The sequence below is a fragment of the Saccopteryx bilineata genome, chromosome X (assembly GCF_036850765.1).
Source record: "Saccopteryx bilineata isolate mSacBil1 chromosome X, mSacBil1_pri_phased_curated, whole genome shotgun sequence".
Lineage (NCBI taxonomy): Eukaryota > Metazoa > Chordata > Mammalia > Chiroptera > Emballonuridae > Saccopteryx > Saccopteryx bilineata.
Window position 1 is genome coordinate 112,604,869 of NC_089502.1, and position 21,325 is coordinate 112,626,193.

Here is a 21,325-nt window from a genome sequence, read left to right on the forward strand (position 1 = left end):
CGCGGTGTGACCGCCCTTCCTCTCCTGGCCACGAGAGGGCGCGCGGGCTCCTTCGACACGCCGCTGCGTCTGCGCCTGCGCCTCAACTGCCATCCAGCGTCAGCTCCTCTCCCTCCGGCTCCAGCTCCTACCCCTCCGTCCTCGCCCCGCCCACTCCCGCTTAGCCCCGCCCCGTCACGCGCTTTAACGGTTGCCCTAGGTTGCTATTTGTTGACTTCCGGGAGCGTAGTAACCTCAGATGCCCACCGGGTCCCCATGGAAGCTGAGGGGGCGTCTGCGACCCCCGCTCGGACTGAAAAACTATATTAGGCCTAGCCGAACCGCTCCTGCCGTCTTCCCAGCCCAAGTGCAGATACCCCATATCGGCCTCGGCATGGGAGAACCTGAGGAGGCAGTCCCCGGTGAGTCCCGCGCGCAGTAATGGCGGCGGGCCCAGAGGGAGGGCCTGTGGGAGGTGGGCGGGTAGGCCCCGCCTCCGGGCCGGCCCCTTCAGGGGACAGTGCGGGGCCGCGGCCGCCGGACCAGGCCGGAGCTCTAGCCGGGCCGGCCCCTTCAGGGGACAGTGCGGGGCCGCCCCCGCCGGACCGGGCCGGAGCTCTAGCCGGGCCGGCCCCTTTCAGGGGACAGTGCGGGGCCGGAGCTCTAGCCGGGCCGGAGCTCTATCCGGGCCGGCCCCTTCAGGGGACAGTGCGGGGCCGCGGCCGCCGGACCGGGCCGGAGCTCCAGCGGGGCCCGCGGGGTAGCTGAGGAGCGGGCCGAGGATGGTGGGACCTGAGGGGGAACGCCGGGGTGAGGGGGTGGCTATCTCTTTCGTTCTTTTTAAATAAAGCTTTGTGTAGCTTTGTGTGTGTTTCTCGGAGTTCGGGGCAGTTTTTACGTCCGTGTGAACTTCCCCGAGTACCTGCGCCCAGGCCCCCGGGCCCGTTCCGTGCTGAAGACCTGAGAGAGGGCGCCGAGGGCCGGGGTCAGAGGGTGGGGAGGCGGCCGAGGAGGGGCGGGCCGCCCCCGGCGAGTGGGCTTGGGGCTTTTTAACACTTTTTTTCCTCAGTCGCCAAGTGCATTTGACATTGTAACGGCATGCCTGCCTTCCCGCGTTCGAGCAGTCATGGAGGTTCCGCTGGGCAGTACTGGAACTGGGAAGCGCTCACGTCTTTATTAAAATTTTTTTTTGTATTTTCCTGAAGCTGGAAACGGGGAGAGGCAGTCAGACAGACTCCCGCATGCGCCCGACCGGGATCCACCCGGCACGCCCACCAGGGGCGACGCTCTGCCACTCTAGCGCCTGGGGCAGAGGCCAAGGAGCCATCCCCAGCGCCCGGGCCATCTTTGCTCCAGTGGAGCCTTGGCTGCGGGAGGGGAAGAGAGAGACAGAGAGGAAGGGGGGTGGAGAAGCAAATGGGCGCTTCTCCTATGTGCCCTGGCCGGGAATCGAACCCGGGTCCCCCGCACGCCAGGCCGATGCTCTACCGCTGAGCCAACCGGCCAGGGCCTATTAACTTATTTTTTATTCAGTGTGACGAGGGGAGGCAAAGACAATCTCCCGCTGCGCGCGGGCTGGAATCCACGGAGCAAGCCCAAGAGGGGGTGACGCTCTGCCCGTGGGGGGCGGGGCTCCACGGGGCAAGCCCACGAGGAGGCGGGGTTCTGTTCGTGGGGGTGGGGCTCCACGGGGCAAGCCCACAAGGGGGCGGTGCTCTGCCTGTGGGGGCGGGGCTCCGTTGCTCAGCAACCGCGCTCTGAGCGCCAGAGGCGGAGGCGGTGCAGTGGCCGTTAGCGCTGGGGTCGCTCAGATCGAGCGTTTGGGAGGGGGAGGGGGAGGAGGAGGGGGGGAGGGGGGGAGGGGGGAGGGGGCGGGGTGGAGAAGCGGATGGTCGGGAATAGGGCTGGCGCTCTACCACTGAGCCAACCGGCCAGGGCTTTAGATCTTTTGTATAATACATTCCTTTAAAAATGCTCATTGTGGCCCACTGAATTTTCTGACCCACTAACCAGTCACGATCAATAGTTTGAACAAAAACACTGGGTTAGAGCAGAATCATGCCTTTGCTGAAAGAAATATTTCGTTTTCTGCCATGCTTGACTCGATCAATTCGATTCCTTCCTCTTGGGGTTCACAGTTTAGTGAGGGATACACGAAAGTAAGTAAAGTGACAATACCCATACTGTTTGACAGTAGCTGACCAGGACGCCAGATCAGAACCACCAAAACCTGCCTTGGGATGAGGGTATTTCCCTGAGGAGTTTCCTGAGGATCCAGAGCAGGAAAAATCAGTTTAAATTATTCTAGGGAAACCCAGAGCCTTGTCTAGAGCCTGGCCTACCACATCTCCATTACCAGTTAGAAATAAGACATCTTACAATTGTTTTAAGTTTTGCACGTGTATAGTCTCTTTTGCACTTATATTTATTATTAATACATATGTTCACTATGGTTTCCTATCTGATAGCCATTAGTTTCTTTATGTGTGTTCATCATCCTTGAGATTTCCTTAAAAGCTGGATTTGGCCTCCAATTTGGTGTGTGTGTGTTTGTGTGTGTGTGTGTGTGTGTATTTAAATGGTTATTGGCAATTAACTGATAGGGGTTTTTGGTTCCCAGAATGGTACTGGGTCAAACATTGTATATCCTGGTGATGCTAATGGTGAAACTCAGTACTATCCTGTTTCTATATGTAGAGAAAAGCCCTCTCTTAGAGGCTAAAGCTAAACCATGAGTGTGTAGGTCCCCTGGTGACAGCAGGACTATCAGTAATGGAGGACTGCCCTCCTCGTGATAGTATATATATCTTACTTTGTACTAGTAAATTAGTGATACATACTTAATTTAGTAGATTTCATAAATAGTAATAGAAGGAAGTCTGAAGAGTAAGACTGAATTAAGGTGGAAGAAGGAGGTTGTAAACCGGCCTATAGCAGAGAAAAAGCTGTTATGGGACAAGGAGTCTGAATAAATTACTGAAGAAAATAGTAACAGGCAACATAGTAAAAGATGTAAAATAGAAACTGTCATATATTTGCAGATTCGGGTGCTGTGTTTACATTTGGAAAAACTAAATTTGATGAAAATATTCCCAGCAAATTCTGGTTTAAAAATAACATCCCTGCATATGTTGAATGTGGAGATGAACATTCTGCTATTATTACAGGTTAGTATTAAAATCCTAAATATTATAGATGCACCATGTTTTAAACATATTGAAAATAATATAGAAAATGTTATTTTTTTTTATTTTACCAGATAATTCTTGACAAATTTATCAAGTTTTTTAAATTTTAAGATATCTTACTATATTTAAATATGATTTTCAATATACACAATTTTCTTAGAATAAATCTCTTTTAATATAACTATTAATCAAAAATCTATTATTATATATGTAATCTTAGAAACTCTTTTACACCTAACAGAATCTGGCTATATGTATATAGACAAGGTAACCTGTTTGAACATGAGAAACAATCACACCTTTTAGGTGTAGCATCTTTATTAATTTGTGATGACTTCATCTTGCATTACTTTATGTGAAAAATGCTTCAATTTATTATTTATTTTTCCTTTCCACCAGGAAATAATAAACTTTACATGTTTGGCAGTAACAACTGGGGCCAGTTAGGATTAGGATCAAACTCAGCTGTTTGCAAACCAACATGTGTCAAAGGTTTGGGGTCTTTTCTTCTTTGTCACCTGAAATACTTAATTAACCAAAGTACTTTTATATTGATTGTGTAGTCCTTTAATATCATATTATAAATAATAAAACCTTTAGTTCTTTGTCTTCTGATATTTACTTGAGTATTATTGGCATTTAACTTAATTTTTATGATATTTAGAACTACTGTTATAGGTTAGGTTCTAAAAATCACATTGATTTCTAAACCCAGACGCCACAAAGGAAGTAATGATTATACTGTATTGTACTTGAACACCCATCTATATACAAAGAACAGAAATACAATGTTAAAATTTTAGACTCTATCTCATGTATTAAGAGTTGAGGACATTATATTTTTAAGTAGTTGCTGGTTTTTAAAACACTTAAAAATGCTGTATCTACTGATTAGATGTACTGAACAAAACATTAAGACTAGAGTTTGATTAGTACTACTCTTCTTACAAGAATAGGACAAAATATTTTAAATCAGGGCTGTCTGAGAAAATAGAGGCCTTATAATACCTTTACAAAGATTTTTGTATTATGTGCAAATATTCTGTTTAGGTATAACCTGTAAACATCAGCTAAACTTGAATGGCAATGGGGATTTCTTGGGTAATGACTAGAGCAGCATTTTTTATCTTCCTAGCCAAATTTTTAATTTTAGCTCAAAATTTCAGTGTAATTTATCATATCTATGCATTTAAAGGTGGTGTTATGGAATATTAGAAGTATTACACTTGGTCATAAAGTATTTATTGGCCACAGTCTGCCAAACCCTTGGGTGTATTCACAGTGTTTATGACTCTTAAATATCTTATCTAATAGACAAGCTAAGAGGATTGTCTCTAGACTATGGGTTCCTTTACACCAAGGACTCTGTCTTAGTGATCTTTGCAGCCACTATGTTAAGCATTTAAGATATGTTCTGTAAAAGTTTTTTAATATAAAAATTAATGAATGAAGAACTTTAACAAAGGTATATGCCTGTGGATATTAGACTTACAGAGTTTCATTGAGTGAGGTAGAAGGTGAGATTGATGATGATGGCAGATTGGGTAAAATATCAAATTGGTATGGAGACAGCATAACAGAATAGAGCAGATCTCAGCACATATTACTTACCTGTGAAGCTTTAAAAAATATATAGAAGTATAAACCTTAGCTCTGACCTACTGCCTCAAAAGTCTCCAGGGGTGGAACTGAGTTATTTGTAATTTTCTCAGACTCCCCTGGTTATTTTGATGAACATATAGTTCTGAAAACTTTTGGTTTAGTGATTAAGAATCTTGACTTTGCAGTCACACAGGCTTGGGTTTAAATCTTCATTCTACCACTTATTTATCACTTGATCTGTATTATTTGTCATTTTTGTAATCATTTCACAACTTAATCATCATATTTTTAGCTTTAAAAACTGAAAAGGTGAAACTTGCTGCCTGTGGACGGAACCACACCCTAGTTTTAACAGGTATGATATTCAATCTGTATGACTTCCTGCCCAATTTTAGGACAGAGGTCTCGTTCCAATACATTTGTGATTTTGTAAAATTAATAGAAGGTTATATCTTGGCAACACAGTAAGATTAGGATTTTTAATACTGTAAATGGTTAGTATACTTGTTTGCCTTTGAAAATATGCAGATACTTGTTAAATGGCTGAAGAAGCTTGTTTCCTTGGACTATGTCAAGGGGCAGCATCTTCTTACATGTGTACACACCTCAGGGGCTGGTTGTTCCTGTTCTTGCTCTTCTGATTTTTTGAGGATGAGTGGGAGCCATACGCACCCTCACATCAACCCCTATTGCTGAGAGTCATCACAATTTCAGTCAAAATCCGAATAGGCTCTCTGTGTGTATAGAAATCGGCATGGTGATTCTTAAGTTTATATGGAAAAGCAAAGGACCTAGAATGGCCAAACAATTTTGAAAAGAACAAAATTAAAGGACTAGCACTACCCAATATCAAGACCCACTAACAAAGCTATAGTAATCAAGAGGGTGTACTATTAACAAAAAATGGGCAGAAATTAATGGAACAGAATAGAATCCAGAAATTGATTCACATCTATTTGCTCAACTAATATTTGACAAAGGTACCAAGGTAATTCAATGGAGAAAAGGTAGACTTTTCAACAAATGCTTCTGGAACTATTAGACATTCAGGCCCTTACCATTGACCGGTCCTCCCTACCTCCTTTCCCCTCCACACAGCTTCTGTCTTTAGGCTGATCTCCTTGCCTTGACTCCTCTTTATCTTTCTGCCCTGTTCAGATATTTTCCTTGCTGAAATGTCTTTTCTCTTCCTTAGATTCTTTTTAAGATGCAATATAAGTCTTAAACTTTTTCCATGGATCTTTTGCTGACTATTCAACTTTTTGCTCATCTTCTCTGAACTGTGCTAAGCATTTCAGCAACTCTAGTTCGCTCCATGTGTAACTGTGTGGTCCAATTCCATATGGCCTTGTAGTATCTCCCATTTGAAAACTAGTCTTATTACCTCAATTAGTTTTCATTTAAAAAAAATCTCCTTTTTAATTTTTACTGATTCAGGCTGATTTTGCCCTCAGTTTCCCCTATTATTTAGTGAGGCTTTAACTTCATGTCCATTTTTATGACAGCTATCACTAATTTTAATATATATATATATATATATATATTTCAAAAAAGTCATAATTACTTCAGAGTTTACTGGCAATGTTTATTATGTAGGCATGGTTTACTTCTTAATTAATAAAATAATTAATAAACAATTATAGTGTTTCCAATAAGCCAAATGCTGCTCTAAGAATTTTATAGTCTGTGGCCGGTTAGCTTAGCAGGTGGAGCGTCAGCCCAGTGTGTGGAAGTCCCAGGTTTTATTTCCTGTCAGGGCACACAGGAGAAGGGACCATGTGCTTCTCCACACCTCTTCTCTTCTCCCTCTCCCTCTCCCCCTCTCCCCCTCTCCCCCTCTCCCCCTCTCTCCCTCTCTCCCTCTCCGTCTCCCATTCTTCCTCCTCCTCCCCTCCAGTCCCACAGCCATGGCTCAAATGGTTTGAGCAGTTTGGCCCTGGGCGCTGATGATGGCTCTCCCTCTCCCTCTCCCCCCTCCCCCTCCCCCTCCCCCCTCCCCCCTCCCCCCTCCCCCTCCCCCCCTCCCCCTCCCCTCTCCCCTCTCCCCTCTCCCTTCTCCCCTCTCCCCTCTCCCCTCTCCCCTCTCCCCTCTCCCCTCTCCCCTCTCCCCTCTTCTTCTTCCTCCTCCCCTCCAGTCCCACAGCCATGGCTCAAATGGTTTGAGCAGTTTGGCCCTGGGCGCTGATGATGACTCCTTGGCCTTGCCTCAGGTACTGAAATGGCTAGGTTCTGAGCAATGGAGCAGCAGCCCCACATGGGTAGGACATTGCCCCCTAGTGGGCTTGCTGGGTGGATCCCGGTTGGGGTGTATGCGGGAGTCTGTCTCTCTGTCTTCCTGCATCCCTGCTTCTCGCTTAAACTATTTATAAATATAAACTAATTTAAACTTTATAATGGCTCTATGAAGTAGGCGCTGTTATTATCCCTGTTTTACAGGTGAGGAAAAGGAGAAACGGAGAGGTTAAGTATATCTTGCCCAAAGTCACATAGCTGATAAGAGGCAACCTAGAATTTGCATCCAGGAAATATGGCTCTATAGTCCTTTCTCTAAACACAATACTATACTGCCTTTCTAGTTAGCTATAAAATCAAAACCATTATACAACATAGACTTTTCATGTTTCTGATTATATTCTTGGATTTCCCTCATTTTACTTGTTACCTATTATATCTTAGCTTTAATAGGCATGGAAGTTAAAATCAATGAACCAAATCTCTTTTAAAATAGCTTGATTTGGATTGTAAACTAATTTAGAAATTGCTTTCCTCTGTTCTGATTTAATCAAGTGCTGCATGATTAAGAAAATACATTCCACATATTCAGTGCATTTCAGTTGCTACTGGAACTGTGTAAAATCTCACAAAAATGTATAACCTTGCATGTTTTGCTTCATTTTTGACAATGAAATGAAGCTGTGCAACAAAATTATAATACGGTAATGTCAGCTTTCAACTTTGTTCACTGTTAATAGAGGAAATATCTGGTATATACTAGCCTGTCTAATAAAGATGATAACTGTAATATACTAATGTTTTCTATGTGCAGAAGAAAGCAAAGTGTATGCAGCTGGAGGAAATACTGAAGGTCAGCTGGGACTTGGTGACACTGATGACAGAAACACCTTTCATCTAATCCAGTTTTTTACATCCCAGTATCAGCTTAAACAGCTCTCTGCTGGAGCTAACATTTCAGCTGCACTAACTGGTGAGACTTTTTTTTTCCATTTCAAGCTGGAGCACATCCCTTTCCTTTAGATTAGGATATACCAACTCAGTAAATTGAAGACAGTGTTGCTGTTTAGTTTTACTTTTCTTCCATTGATGATGTGTTTTCAGAAGGCATTTAAAATAGAAATTTAATACATGACATATTATAATTTTATGCTTATTTAGAGTTACATTTTGAAGGTACTTGTTTAATTCTTAGCTATTTTGTTCTACTTATATGATATTCTTAAATATTATCTTCATTGTATGTTCTGAAACCATACAGCTTTAATAAAGTTGCTATCAGAAACATCATAGAAATCTGTTGGATATATGTTGTTAAAATACAGTTTGTAAAGGTCATGGTATCTCTCTTCATCCCTATAAAAAGTCTTTAAATTGTGGACCCAGGGAAAACCTATTTTTACAGAAGAAGCACACTGATGTGCTTCTTTGTCCCAGTCTGGAGAACTGTGTAACTTGTGTTGCTCTGGATGTCAGGAGCATTTTTTCCTGACATCAAAACCCTTATCAGAAAGAGCATAAGTTAACTTGTATTTGAGATGCTACGTATGCTATATATCTCCTGATTCTCTGAAGCTAGATTATATGTTTTCACGTGTAAATTGTAAAAAAAAAATTAAGGTAGTGCTCGCTTCGGCAGCACATATACTAAAATTGGAACGATACAGAGAAGATTAGCATGGCCCCTGTGCAAGGGTGACATGCAAATTCGTGAAGTGTTCCATATTTAAAAAAAAATTTTTTTTTAATTAAGGTAATAAATTAATTTATTATAATTATTTTCTTTCTTTCTTTAAAGCATCATTTCCACAGTGTTCTCAGAGCCAGGTCTTCCAGGACCTTTTGACCTGGGACTTGCTAGGAGATGATGTCCAGTGTGTTTTGTGGTGTCATTTAGTTCAGTTGCAAATAGTCTGCTTGAAAGGAAGAAGCCATTTAACCATTTTCTCTTCTGACACATTAAAATAAGAAAAGGTTATTATAGGAAAAGATATTCTGTCTTTGCTATTAAGATAGGAATATGAACATGACTAAAGGTATGTATATCAGGTTATTCTCTGTCCTTTATTGTTATAGAGCATTTTATACTAGAAATTGAACTGTAAAGTAACTAACTGGTATAAATGTTTTAGGAGTACTTTTCTTTCAAGACATAATTTTTCTAAATTAAAAATAAATGGGCTGTTGGAAATATAAAAAATTTATAGCCCTGCCACTTTTTAAAACCTTCCCCTCCTTGTTTTCTTTATAGAGGATGGAAAACTTTTTATGTGGGGAGACAATTCTGAAGGGCAGATTGGCTTAAATAATATATCTTATGTGTGTGTTCCCCAAGAAGTGACTGTTGGAAAACCTATTGCCTGGATCTCTTGTGGCTATTACCATTCAGCTTTTGTAACAAGTAAGAGAACATTTTGGATTCATCGTGTTATCTCCCATTTATAAGTTATTAGTTAATAATAAAATGATATAGCATTCTAAAGTTCTATAGAAATAATGCCATGGTAGTCCATGTAATGAAATAACTTTGGTTTGTTTTAAAATAATATTTCAGTAATGAGAGTTTATAATTTCAAACTCTCTCTGAGTTTTTAGATTCTTAGTGAATATTAGGTGTATTAGAAAACAAAGCATACATATATTAGAAACCTTTCTAAGTTTTGTGTCTCAAACTTCTTGGAATCATTTGGCATGAAAAACATGACCTGTGGTCCACCTTCCTCTGTATCCACTTGCCTCTGTAGTTTGACATATTCTACTCTTGTCCTGATAATTTGCTTTTATTGTTTTAATAAATGAGTCATAGACTTTCATTGTGGGAAATAGGATAAAGACTGGGTGGAAAAGGTCAGTATGAGATATGATTTCCTTTGGAGGAACTTTTCTCAGCATCCTCAATTCTCCCTTTCCTGGGCTCGCTGGCAACTGTTTCTACCTTAAAGTATTTTAAATATTGGATGCTATGATAGCCTACATCTACACTATCAATAATAGAAGTATGATTATGGCTTTCATCTTATTGATGGTTTTTCTAACAGTAAAATACCTAGAGGAAATAGTTTTGTGGCTTCTCCTAGACATCTCTCTAAATTTTTGCTTTATACATTTACTCCTTATTCCATGCACCTCAGCTTCAGTTTCAAAAAATGCCAGTTGACTCATCCCAATGCTCCTCAGACTTAACCAGTGAATTGGTAGCAGCTTGTAACCAAGAGATGACAAAATCCAACTTGGTTCATATTGTTCACCACTGTATAAGTTTGTTTCTTGAACAAACTGATAATAAATATTGTCAAATTATGGAGTAAGTGAATGAATGACCAATTGATTGTTTCTTGGGGCAATACTACCTACCAATTTATTAGTAACTTTAGGGTCCTGTGTTTGGTGTAGTCTATGCTCACTTTGTTCTTAAAAAAAAAATCAAAGAAAGGATTAAAAAAAGCAAACAAATAGAAAAACAATCTGAACAAGCAAAAGCACTATCTTATATTTAGGTTCTAATAAAACTTCCAGAATTACTTTTATAACTAAACTCTTCTTTAGCCAGTTGGTGAAGAAGTGGAATTGTTCATCTTAACCAGCAAGTGTTAAAGTGAGCTTTTCATCTTTGTTTTATTTTCATGCCTTAAAAAACAGCTTTATTGAGATAAAGCTTACATACCATAAGGTTTACCCATACTAAGGTATAAGGAACAGCAGAAATTTACAAACAGAGGAGGAAAGAAACTCTTATGGACTTAGTAGCTCATTTCATGTGAAGACAAAAAGGCATGGGAAAAAAAGGGTACTGACTTACTGAGTACCCCTTCTGAGTCAGTGTTTGCTAAGTACTTTATTTAAAAAAACTGAAAAAATTGGCATAGTTATGTTTGCAGTATTTGACCAAGTTTTTTAAAATAAATTATAGTTGGCATACAATACTAGTCTCATTTCTAACCAAGTTTTAAGTAGTGCATACCATGTGTGTTGGATGTCCCACAACTTCCCTAAATTGTATGGTTTGTTAGAAGAACACTCAGACTTCAATAACGGGTTACACCAATGGCTAAGATTTAGTATAGCAAGGGATGCAGAACAAAAGCAACAAGAAAAAGTTAGATATTGGTGGAGTCTAGAGAGGTCCAATGTAGGCTTTTTAGATGTTCCTCTTCCAAAGTCACACAGGACATACTTTCTCTTTGGCAGCAAACTTCAGGGAAATGTGTGGAATATCTCTGCCCAGGGAAGCCTACTGTAGTCTCAAGGTCTGAGGCTTTTATACGGGGCACTGCTCATGTAGGCACATTCTGCTAGCAACTGGCCACAGCTTCTGAAACTCAGGTCCCTCAACAGTGAAACCAGGTGTACCTCATCAATGTTAATGTTTGTGCAAAGCAACACTAAGAGTCTAAGCTGGCATAATTCATTGCTCCAAGTGTACATAACAAAACCATTAATCACTAACATAAAGAACACGTCAAGGGCAATATTCCCAGTGGTCAGTGGGCAATCATGATTCTGTTGGAGACATGCTGTGTTACCTCTTTCCTCACACTGGTGGTAATATGTTCTGTGTCATTCTTCAGATTAGATTATATATTTAGAAAGGTTTTTAAATTCCTGCTTTATAGAACTCAGTTCAGTTCATAGAAATGAATAAAATGCCTACTTTCAAGAAGTTCATAGTTATATTATAGTGTGGTAAGTGTAAGTCAGTAGTGTTGGTGTTGACCCTGATTAAATGTCAGGGGTTCCTTGATAAGAGACTTTCTGGAGGAAATACCATCTAACAGCAATATCTCTTATCTTAAGATGCATACAATATATTTACTCTCATATAAATTAATTTTCTGAAACAAATTTTATAAAAAGCAATTATTCATTTATTTATTCAACTGTTAATTAAATTCTTAGTGTACTAGAATGGCATGGGCACTCCACTAGGTTTTTGGAATACCTTAATGAACAAAACAAAATCTATGTCCTTATGGGGGCTTAATGTCTAGTCATTTTGCTTTATTAGAAAGAAGTGGAAGTAAGATAGTTTTTTTCTATTTTGTTAAACAGCTAAAATAATTTCCAGTTGTTCCTTAGTAATGATGGTTGTGAATTCTTCGTGAAGATTTTGGACTAGAATAATCATGGAAAAGAAAGTCTGGCTTTATTTCCTCTCCATATAGTAAAACTGTCTCAAGAAAGGTCAAATTTACTAAGTTGCCATTTTCTATATTTTTAATTGAACATGAGAACATGTGCTAAAAAAGACCAGTATCTTGTTATCTTGTTCCTATTTATGTCATCATTGATCAACATTCTTTTCCTTTAATAGTGGAGGGAGAACTGTATACATTTGGAGAATCTGAGTATGGGAAGTTAGGTCTTCCCAAACAGCTACTGATGAATTGCAAAGTGCCTCAGCTGGTGCCTGGAATTCCCGAGAAAGTGATCCAAGTAGCATGTGGTGGTGGGCACACAGTGGTTCTCACAGGTATATGTGGACTCTGCTGCTCTGTTTCTTGCTTTCTGTGGTGGCTAATGAAAAAAAAAATATATATATATATATACATTTTTTCTTTTATTGTGATAAGAACACTTATCTGATTTACTCTTTTAAGTGATGTTTTAATTATACAATACAGTACTATTTATAGGCACAATGTTGTATGACAAATCACCTTGCATAGCTAAAACTTTTATATCCGTTGATTAGCAGCTCCCTTCTTCCCACTCCCAGCTCCTGGCAACCACTATTCTAGTCTCTGCTTCTATAACTTTGACTATTTTAGATAGCTCATATAAATTGACTTTGAATCTTTTTTCTGTTAAGATCTTCACTTTTTATTCCTGTAGTTAATATATATTTCTGACTTATGGAAGAATTTCTAAAGTAGAAAAAATGAATCTTGTTGAATTGTTTTTGCTACATAATTGATATAGAAATATATATATATTTTCCATACATATGTGTCTATATATGTTCCTTATTTATCTAAAATGTACACTTTTTCTGAAATACTTTCTTTTAGAAAAGCTTCCTTTTCATGCTATTTTCTAGTCATTGATAATTCTTTTCCTGGTGACATTCACCATGTATGACTTGGTGATTTCTTTGTGGTTTTTATGTTCTGTTATAGTAATTTATTAAAAAGTATTACGATTTTAAATTATAGGCAATTTAATAAAGAAAGTTAGAACCTTAATAATAATGTCACTTTTGTATTTGGTATGACATATCATTTCTTAGGATTATAGTTAATATATTAAGATATATTTACTACTTAATATGCTTACTAAATTGATGTTCCTAAATTTCTTCAGCATCACTTTTATTTTATTTTATTTTATTTATTTTATTTTATTTTTGGTTGGCAGCGATTTTATTTGTTAGTACTTCCTGAAGTTGAAATCATACAAACAAAATGGAAACTTTTAATAAATGTAATTTAATGAATTTTAATAAATATCATTTAAAAATATTACTTTTATTTTAGATGAGTAGTATAGAGGTTATGTAGTTAAAGTAGTGAATTATGCTTCTTTTTTTTTTTTTGGTTAAAAAGTAATGAACAGTCTCTGAAATCACTATTAATCTTCAGTAGCCCAAAGTCAGAAGTAGTCTAGAAAATTCTGAATAATATCTAATCTAATTCTCAAATAATATGCTTAATATTGCAAGGTGATTTTTTATCTTTAGCTTTTCTTCTTTTACATAACTTTTCCTTGGATTCTTGTTCTAGTTTCAGTCATGCTTATTAAACTATGGTTTACCAGAATTACAATTTCCAGATGGAAACTTTTTCTAAGTTAGAAATAATTTTCTCAAGGCTTCCACTCTAAATTTTGAAATAATTTTGAGTTTTAAGATTTTTTAAAATTTTTGCCAAGAAAATGAATTTTCATGTATTCTCAAAAATATTTGTTTTAGGAATTAAACTTTGAAATTAGTCTTTATAAATTATCAGAAAATTCATTCTGTAGGCAGAAATATACCTTATTCTTTGTTATGTATTTTATGCAGTTTATACAAAGATTACAGAAAGAATTAATTTATTAGGTGATTAAAGGTAGTGGACACATATATTGACCATATAATAATAATGTCATTCAACCATATATTATAACATATTTTCATGTAAAGCGAGCACCAAGGTCATCGGTGGTACTTTTGTTTATACTTAAAAAAATGTACTTAAGTGTGATATTTTCTTATAATATTACAGACATTTAGCTTCCTTTGGACTTCGTTTTAGTTAAAAAACTGTGTGGCCAAGAATTGTTTGTTTTCTCCAGATTTTTGCATGCTTTGTCTTTGATCTCATATCATAGACTTAAAGTTTTTTATATTTTAAGTTTTTGTTTTATAAAATTTGAGGATGAACATATGGTTGCCAACTTGTGATTTTCATTTAGCTAATATGGACATTGCAAAAAATACAATCCATTTTTGCCATTATTTTATAAAATAAAGGGATTTTTCAAAACAAAAATTAAAAAGCTCTTAATTTTATAATAAAAGGCACACCTTTAAATTGTATAAACTTACCTGTATGAAATATTCACTGGTTTGTTTTTCACATTTCTCCATGGATCTGTGAGAACGTTTTTAGGAGTTAGACTTGATGAGAAACATATATTCTGGAGCACAGCATGCACAAAAAGATTAAAAATATTTAGTTCTGATGAAGAAATGAACCTGAAGAGTGTATGTGACCATCAGTTTTACTAAGTATTAAATTCAATACCAAAGAGTTACAGAATACTTTGTTAAGACCTTTAAGGAAAGAATAGCTAATCATCTGTTTGAAATTACCATATTCCCTTCATTAAAGGGGGCTTGGGTTAGATGATTTTATGGGGGTCTTTCCCAGCTTGATTTTTCCTTATGTCTGTAACTCCCATCTTAAAATTTATTTAGGTATCATTTATTAAAATACTTCAAAGATAATTTAAATTAGTTCATTACTGATGAATTTATTGAAAATACAATATTTAAATGTGACTATAATAGATGAAAAAATACAACTACTGGTTGTAGTGATGGTTTGATGAGTTTCTTCTTAGAACTAGGGAAACAATGGACTTCTATTGAGAAAGTGTCACACTGGAACTTAGAATCACACTAAATGAGGCAGAGTGATACATGCTAGTTTGTATGTAATCCCCAGCACTTAACAGGAGTCAAGAAAGACCTGGTTATAAGACTGAGTTCTCAAAGAAATCTAGATCCCAAGAAAAATAAGAATGTAATTTCTGAAGATTATGTTTGGTCAGATTTAAGATCTTTACAGGGCAACAAGTTACTAGTCATATAATATAGTCTGTGAAATTAAAATAGTATTTGATCTGAAGCCAACTAATAGAATGTTTTTCTAATGCAATATTATTTATTAACACTGAGTTACATTGCTATAGTTTACAAAAGTGATATGGCCAAGAATTATATTAGTTGTTATATGTAATGCTCTTAGATGAAAGAGTCTTAGGCCATTTTAAAAAATTGGAAACTATTGTCAATGATTCACGCACCTGAAAGTGAACCTAACAGGGTAAGGAATAATACTTTTGTAACGTGATCCAGGCTGTCTAAACAGCCTAATTTTATAGACAATATCAGAGAGGTAAAAAAAATTTAGAGTAACTGTTGTCCAGCTAGAAATAGACAATTATTTTAATTTATCCAACATTTTACTATTAAACTGAATATTCAGAACTGAAGATATGCCATGTAATTATTAGTTAAACTAACAGATGTTATTTTTTACACTAAAATAAGGTTTTGTTTTGCCATTGCCTCACTGTTGCTTCATATTTTTGATACAGCTTATTTTCCTTAAGAATTAATATCTATATGTCTTATTTATGAAGTAAACTTCCTTATCAGACAAAAACATATAAGGGCATAATAGTATTTATAGGTTCCTCAGTATCTTCCATTTTTAGAAGATGAGTTGGTTAGATAATTACCTTTTAGAAAAGTGTTCTTTCCAACTGAATGTCCTGTGATGTTTTAAAATCTGTCTGAATGTTTTCTCATTTAATCTTCATAGAAACTATTAAAAAGGTATTATAATATCAGAGAATTTAAGTAACGTCCTTATTGCCACAGCTAGTAATAATAATGCTGGTTTGAGCTCCTGCCTGAATCTAAAACTCTTTTTCTTCTCTGTAGAAGGAAGGCAATGTATTGAACTCTGGAGAAGTAGACTAATGTAATAAACACTGTGCTTCTTAACACAGGGGACAGCAAGAGTTTTGTGTCTAAAAGGACCCTTTCAGCACTGTTTTTGTGCTTTTTCATTTCTAGAGAGTATATGAGCATATATTTACTAAGTTATTGAAGGTCCTTTGTAATCACTTAAAATATAAATATAGATGCAAGCTTTTTTATTTCTTCTTTCATTATTGCTGCATTTTCTAATAAATGAGCTTTACCTGTAAATAAATCTAGCATTATCTCCTGTGTTTTAATTCTCATGCAGAATCTCTTATGAAATTCTTTTATAAAATATACTATTCTATTAAACTACATTTTAAAGTAAGGACTCTTCCTATAGGAAACACTTCATTATTTTAAAGAAGTGAAAGGAATTAGCTTAATGACAATTGATACTTTTTAAAGAGCTGACTGATAATTATAGGGATATTTTAGGTAGTTTACTGACTTATGTATCTTTACCAATTTCTTCTATGGTCTGATGTAAAAGATGAAATTAGTGCTATCCTATAATTTTTACAATTGTGTACCTTGTCATTTTATCCTCTTCCTTTATCATTGAGAAATGTATGCTTAATTATTAAGTATTCTTATATGGGCATTTCAGAGGTAGTTAAACTTCATTGTGAAAGGTTGACTATCACAGTTTTTCAAGAAAAAATGGTATCAAGATCCCACCATTTTGTTGTAAATGATCCGAAGTCATCATTTCTTATGGCAGAGTAGATCTTGATAACATTATACAGCGTGAAATAAGTAAATCAGAAAAAAACAAGAACTACATGATTCCATACATTGGTGGGACATAAAAACGAGACTAAGAGACATGGACAAGAGTGTGGTGGTTACCAGGGGTGGGGGGAGGGAGGACATGGGAGGGAAGGAGGGAGAGGGTTAGGGGGAGGGGGAGGGGCACAAAGAAAACTAGATAGAAGGTGACGGAGGACAATCTGACTTTGGGTGATGGGTATGCAACATAATTGAATGACAAGATAACCTAGACATGTTTTCTTTGAATATATATACCCTGATTTATTAATGTCACCCCATTAACATTAATAAAAATTTATTTAAATTAAAAAAATGTATTTAAAGTCAGAACACACTGTCTGCTCTACATTAATTTACAACTTTAAGTTTTGACACTTCTAACAATATAGTCACATTGTATATAAAATTACGATTGAAAGACAAAAAAAAAGAAAAGAAAAAATGGTGACAGTGTCTGCTTTCCTGAAATCCTTTTCTTATATTTGCGTCTTCCCTTTCAGAGAAAGCTGTGTACACCTTTGGGCTTGGACAATTTGGTCAGCTGGGTCATGGTACTTTTGTCTTCGAAATTGCGGAACCAAAAATTATTGAGACTGTTATGGACCAAAAAGTAACTTCTATTTCCTGTGGAGAAAATCACACAGCTTTGATAACAGGTACAGATCATATTTCTGGTATATATTTATAGAAATGAGTATATTTTATTATAAAATAAATACTATATGGAATTAATATGTTTAACTTAAAATAATTAATAATTGAGAAAATTGAATTTCTTGTTTACTATGCCAAAATATAAAGTTGTAAACTCCTTTTAAATTTTAATTCAATTTAAAATTAATATAAATTATCCAGATTTAGAACCTCAGAACATGTCAGCAGTGTTAAAGATAAGACCATAGTATTATTCTGTGGCACAAAGCTGGAATCTTTTTGAAATTGTATCAGTTTGAAGGTTCTTAACTCTGCCCAGGCCAGAGGGAAAAGTCTTACAAGAAAAAAACCACATGCCTATTATTATTGTTACTACTATTTTAATTTTTACTAAATTTATTGTGGTGAAATTGGTTAATAAAATTCTATGGGTTTCAATTGTATGATTCTATATTTCCCAGTTCTATTTGCTGGGAGTCAGGGGGAGAATTTATTTTAAAACATTCTCTCTGTTCAGTCTGACAGAACTACATTCAGACTGAGTCAATTCTTCTGATGCTTTTGCCACTAGGAGGCATTTTCAGGAGTGACCCTTTCCTACTTGCTCCACAGTGGTAGAAAGGCACCACCACAAAGACCACTAAGTGAATAACTGGGTTCTCTAGTGAATAACTGGGTTCTCTAGGTATTCTGCTCTGTACTTTCTCCTTTATCCAGGGAGAGGCTGCATTGGGCCAACTATCAACCTCAGAAACTAGGTACTTCTACTGTAGGAATCAATAAAGAGCCTTCCTTAAAATCATTGACTCAGTTACTTGTTGGTTATTGATATAGTCCACAATTTTAATTGCTTTGGAACAAAAGGTTCTGTAATTTCACTACTTCCAACTCACATTTCTACCTAAAAGTGAACTAAAGCTTTAAAAAGTTAGGAATCATATTATTTTAGAAAATCCAGATATTGGTATGTCTATGTCTTCCCCCCCCCCTTTTTTAAAAAAGCTACTGCTTCACTGGAGATCATCTAACAGTTTCTGGTTAGAGGAACTAGGAGTCTGCAAATACAAGGCACTACCTACCATTCACTGTCTCTTCTTCCTCAAAGAACCTTTCAGAGAGACTTACCTGCCCATTTTCAAGTATTAATGTTCATGTTTTTGTTAATATAGCATGCAGTAGAACATATGTGTATACACACACATACACACACATATGATTGTATATATATATACAGTATAAAGATTTACTATTTGTTCATGGTCCTTGGATTGTTTTTGATATATATGTATCCCATATTGCAGGATCTTAATCTCAGTTTATCTGCCATTACTACCATTTTTCATCAATCCTAAATTGCCATTGATGGTAAATACACACTTTTTATAAATCATGTAACATACAATGAGATTAGTTTTTAAAATTTCACAATACCTTTCCTCCTGATGAAAGAAGCTGTAGCATAAATAATTGAACATTAATGTTGTTTGCCCTTTTGCTTGGGAATCCTCCCCAGGGGACAGGTTTTATGAATATTTTTTTCTCCAGGATTAACGAGAGGTATGTAGTGAGTTATCTGTAAGTTTTTGCCAGTTCCCCGTTGTAGCCAGTGGCTCATGTTTTTTAAAAGCTCTGTGTGGTTGGAAGTAGAGTCAAGCAGCTTGGACCAGAGTTTGTTTGCTTTTTTATTTCTGGTTTGTTTGTTTTCCTACTACAGATAATCAAATTAAAAGGGAAGATCTTAAAAGGCATTTTGGATAAAGGAATCAGTCTCAAAGGAAGGAGGAGGAAGGCAAAAAAAAAAAATATATATATATATAAAGAAAGGAAATAAATACCTAATAGTAAGAATTATAAGAGTGTAAATTTAGAGCCTAAATACTGGTTATTTCTGATTTGTAGGGAATCTATTTTTATACATTAAGTTTTAGCTTTCCACTTTTCTTAATTATATTATTTCTAATCATTTTTCAGTCAATTCTCTTGGATTTTCTTAGTGTGCAATTACTTTGCTATCTTAAACTAGAAGTTCCCAAATGTGATCTTATTTTCTGACTTAAAACCATTCATTTAGCTTATTATTGCCATTAGAATAGAGCTCAAAAATTCTGAAGATGAATTAGCAGGATCCCCTGTGTTGTGGTTCCTTTTTGTCTCTTCAGACTCATCTCATTCTACTCTCCCCTTGTGCGACAGGAATGTTGGTTGCCTTTCAGCTTCTTGACTAGGCTGCTTTTTTCTTGATTCCGATCCTTTGTATGTACTGCTGACTCTACTTGGAAGATTCTTTGCTTCCTTCTTCTTGCAACTACACTCTATCCTTTACACTCCAGTTTGAAATCCTTGCCTAATAACCAGACTAGTAGGAGAACCCCCTGCTCTGCACCCATACTGGTACCTTTCTTGATACTTTTGCTTCTGAGGTGCTTACCCTACTTGAGATGGAGGTTATGAAGGAGAGCTTGAAGAGTAAAGGTTCAGAATAACTGCTACAGCAGTGGGGCAAAACAGGTTAATTGAAGAGAAACAATGAGTTTACTTATCATCACTGTGGGCCCACCTATAGAGGGGACCCCCAGTGTTGGTATAGGGATTAGTTGGCATGGTTGGTTTATGGCATTTACATCCACAGTGTTGTACATCCCAGGAACAGAACTAGTAAAAGAGGCAGCTGGATTGATCTAAGCCAGTAGATTTTCACAAGTGATGATTTTTTCACCGAAGGGGACACATGGAAAAGTCTGGAGACATTTTTGATTGTCACAACTTCATAGGCAGGTTATTCTATGGGCATTTAGTAGATAGAGGCCATGGATGCTGCTATACATGCTACAGTACATAGAACAAACCCACACAATCAAGAATTATCTGGCCCCAGTGTTAGTAGTGCCAATGTTGAGAAACTTTGATCTAATCAATAAACTAAGGGAAAAATACAGTAGGTTGTATTCAGATGTTGGGAGGTCAGAATACAAAAATTTCCTTCCCCTTGAGAAGATGGAGATCTCATGGTGAATTGCTGCTGTTCCACACAAGGCCTCACACAACCTAGCTCAACTTTACCAACCACCACAGGCTTAGTGATTTATTCTCAGAGTATCTGTTGTCTAATGTTATGTGCAGGACCACAGAGACCAGAGAGTATAGAAACATCAATGGATCAGAGTAAATTCAATGTAGAATGTGAGGGGAATATTATAGTTGCAATGTAAGTTAATATATTTGTCTATTTACAAATCAATCCATGCTAGTAACACTTCTCTAATTCTTTCTTTTTTGCATTTAAGATATAGGCCGCATATATACTTTTGGAGATGGTCGATATGGAAAATTAGCACTTGGAGTGGACAATTTTACCAATCAGTTTATTCCTACTTTGTGCCCTTTTTTTTTGAAATTTAAAGTTTATTTGGTAAGTGTATTATATTTCCTTGTTTATATTTTTATATTCCTTTGAGTCTTTCAGTATTTTATAGAAAATAGCTACTTGTATGTTTATATGAGAGAATACCATGGTTATATTTAATTGATATACTCATTTCCTAAAAGCCAATATCAGACATCATGCAATTTTGAAAATCTATCCCTTTCCTAATTTTCCTCCTTTAATGTCTTCCTTTTTGCCCTAATCTTGACTCTTCTATTTTATTCTCATATGTCTCTTGAAAGCCAGGACTGTGCCATGTCTGAAAGCTTTGTGACTCCT

The 21,325-nt window shown here is 36.8% G+C and overlaps 1 protein-coding gene and 1 non-coding gene across 8 annotated transcripts in view; both read left to right on the plus strand.

The window, feature by feature from the left end:
• Positions 1 to 234: 234 nt before the first annotated feature.
• Positions 235 to 21,325, plus strand: part of RPGR (retinitis pigmentosa GTPase regulator) — a 50,279-nt gene continuing 29,188 nt past the window's right edge. For 6 of the 7 annotated variants that reach the window (XM_066249827.1, XM_066249830.1, XM_066249833.1 and 3 more), the window contains exons 1-9: positions 235 to 401; positions 3,021 to 3,146; positions 3,567 to 3,659; positions 5,062 to 5,124; positions 7,816 to 7,974; positions 9,253 to 9,402; positions 12,313 to 12,471; positions 17,469 to 17,624; positions 20,907 to 21,031. In XM_066249827.1, coding sequence (XP_066105924.1) covers positions 239 to 401; positions 3,021 to 3,146; positions 3,567 to 3,659; positions 5,062 to 5,124; positions 7,816 to 7,974; positions 9,253 to 9,402; positions 12,313 to 12,471; positions 17,469 to 17,624; positions 20,907 to 21,031 — 1,194 coding nt within the window. In that variant the 5' untranslated portion in view covers positions 235 to 238. The remainder of the gene's footprint in view (positions 402 to 3,020; positions 3,147 to 3,566; positions 3,660 to 5,061; positions 5,125 to 7,815; positions 7,975 to 9,252; positions 9,403 to 12,312; positions 12,472 to 17,468; positions 17,625 to 20,906; positions 21,032 to 21,325) is intronic. The other variant, XM_066249832.1, reaches the window with a different exon arrangement.
• LOC136317945 (U6 spliceosomal RNA) lies at positions 8,625 to 8,731 on the plus strand. Its single transcript, XR_010727934.1, has one exon. It is a non-coding gene; the product is annotated as a U6 spliceosomal RNA (small nuclear RNA).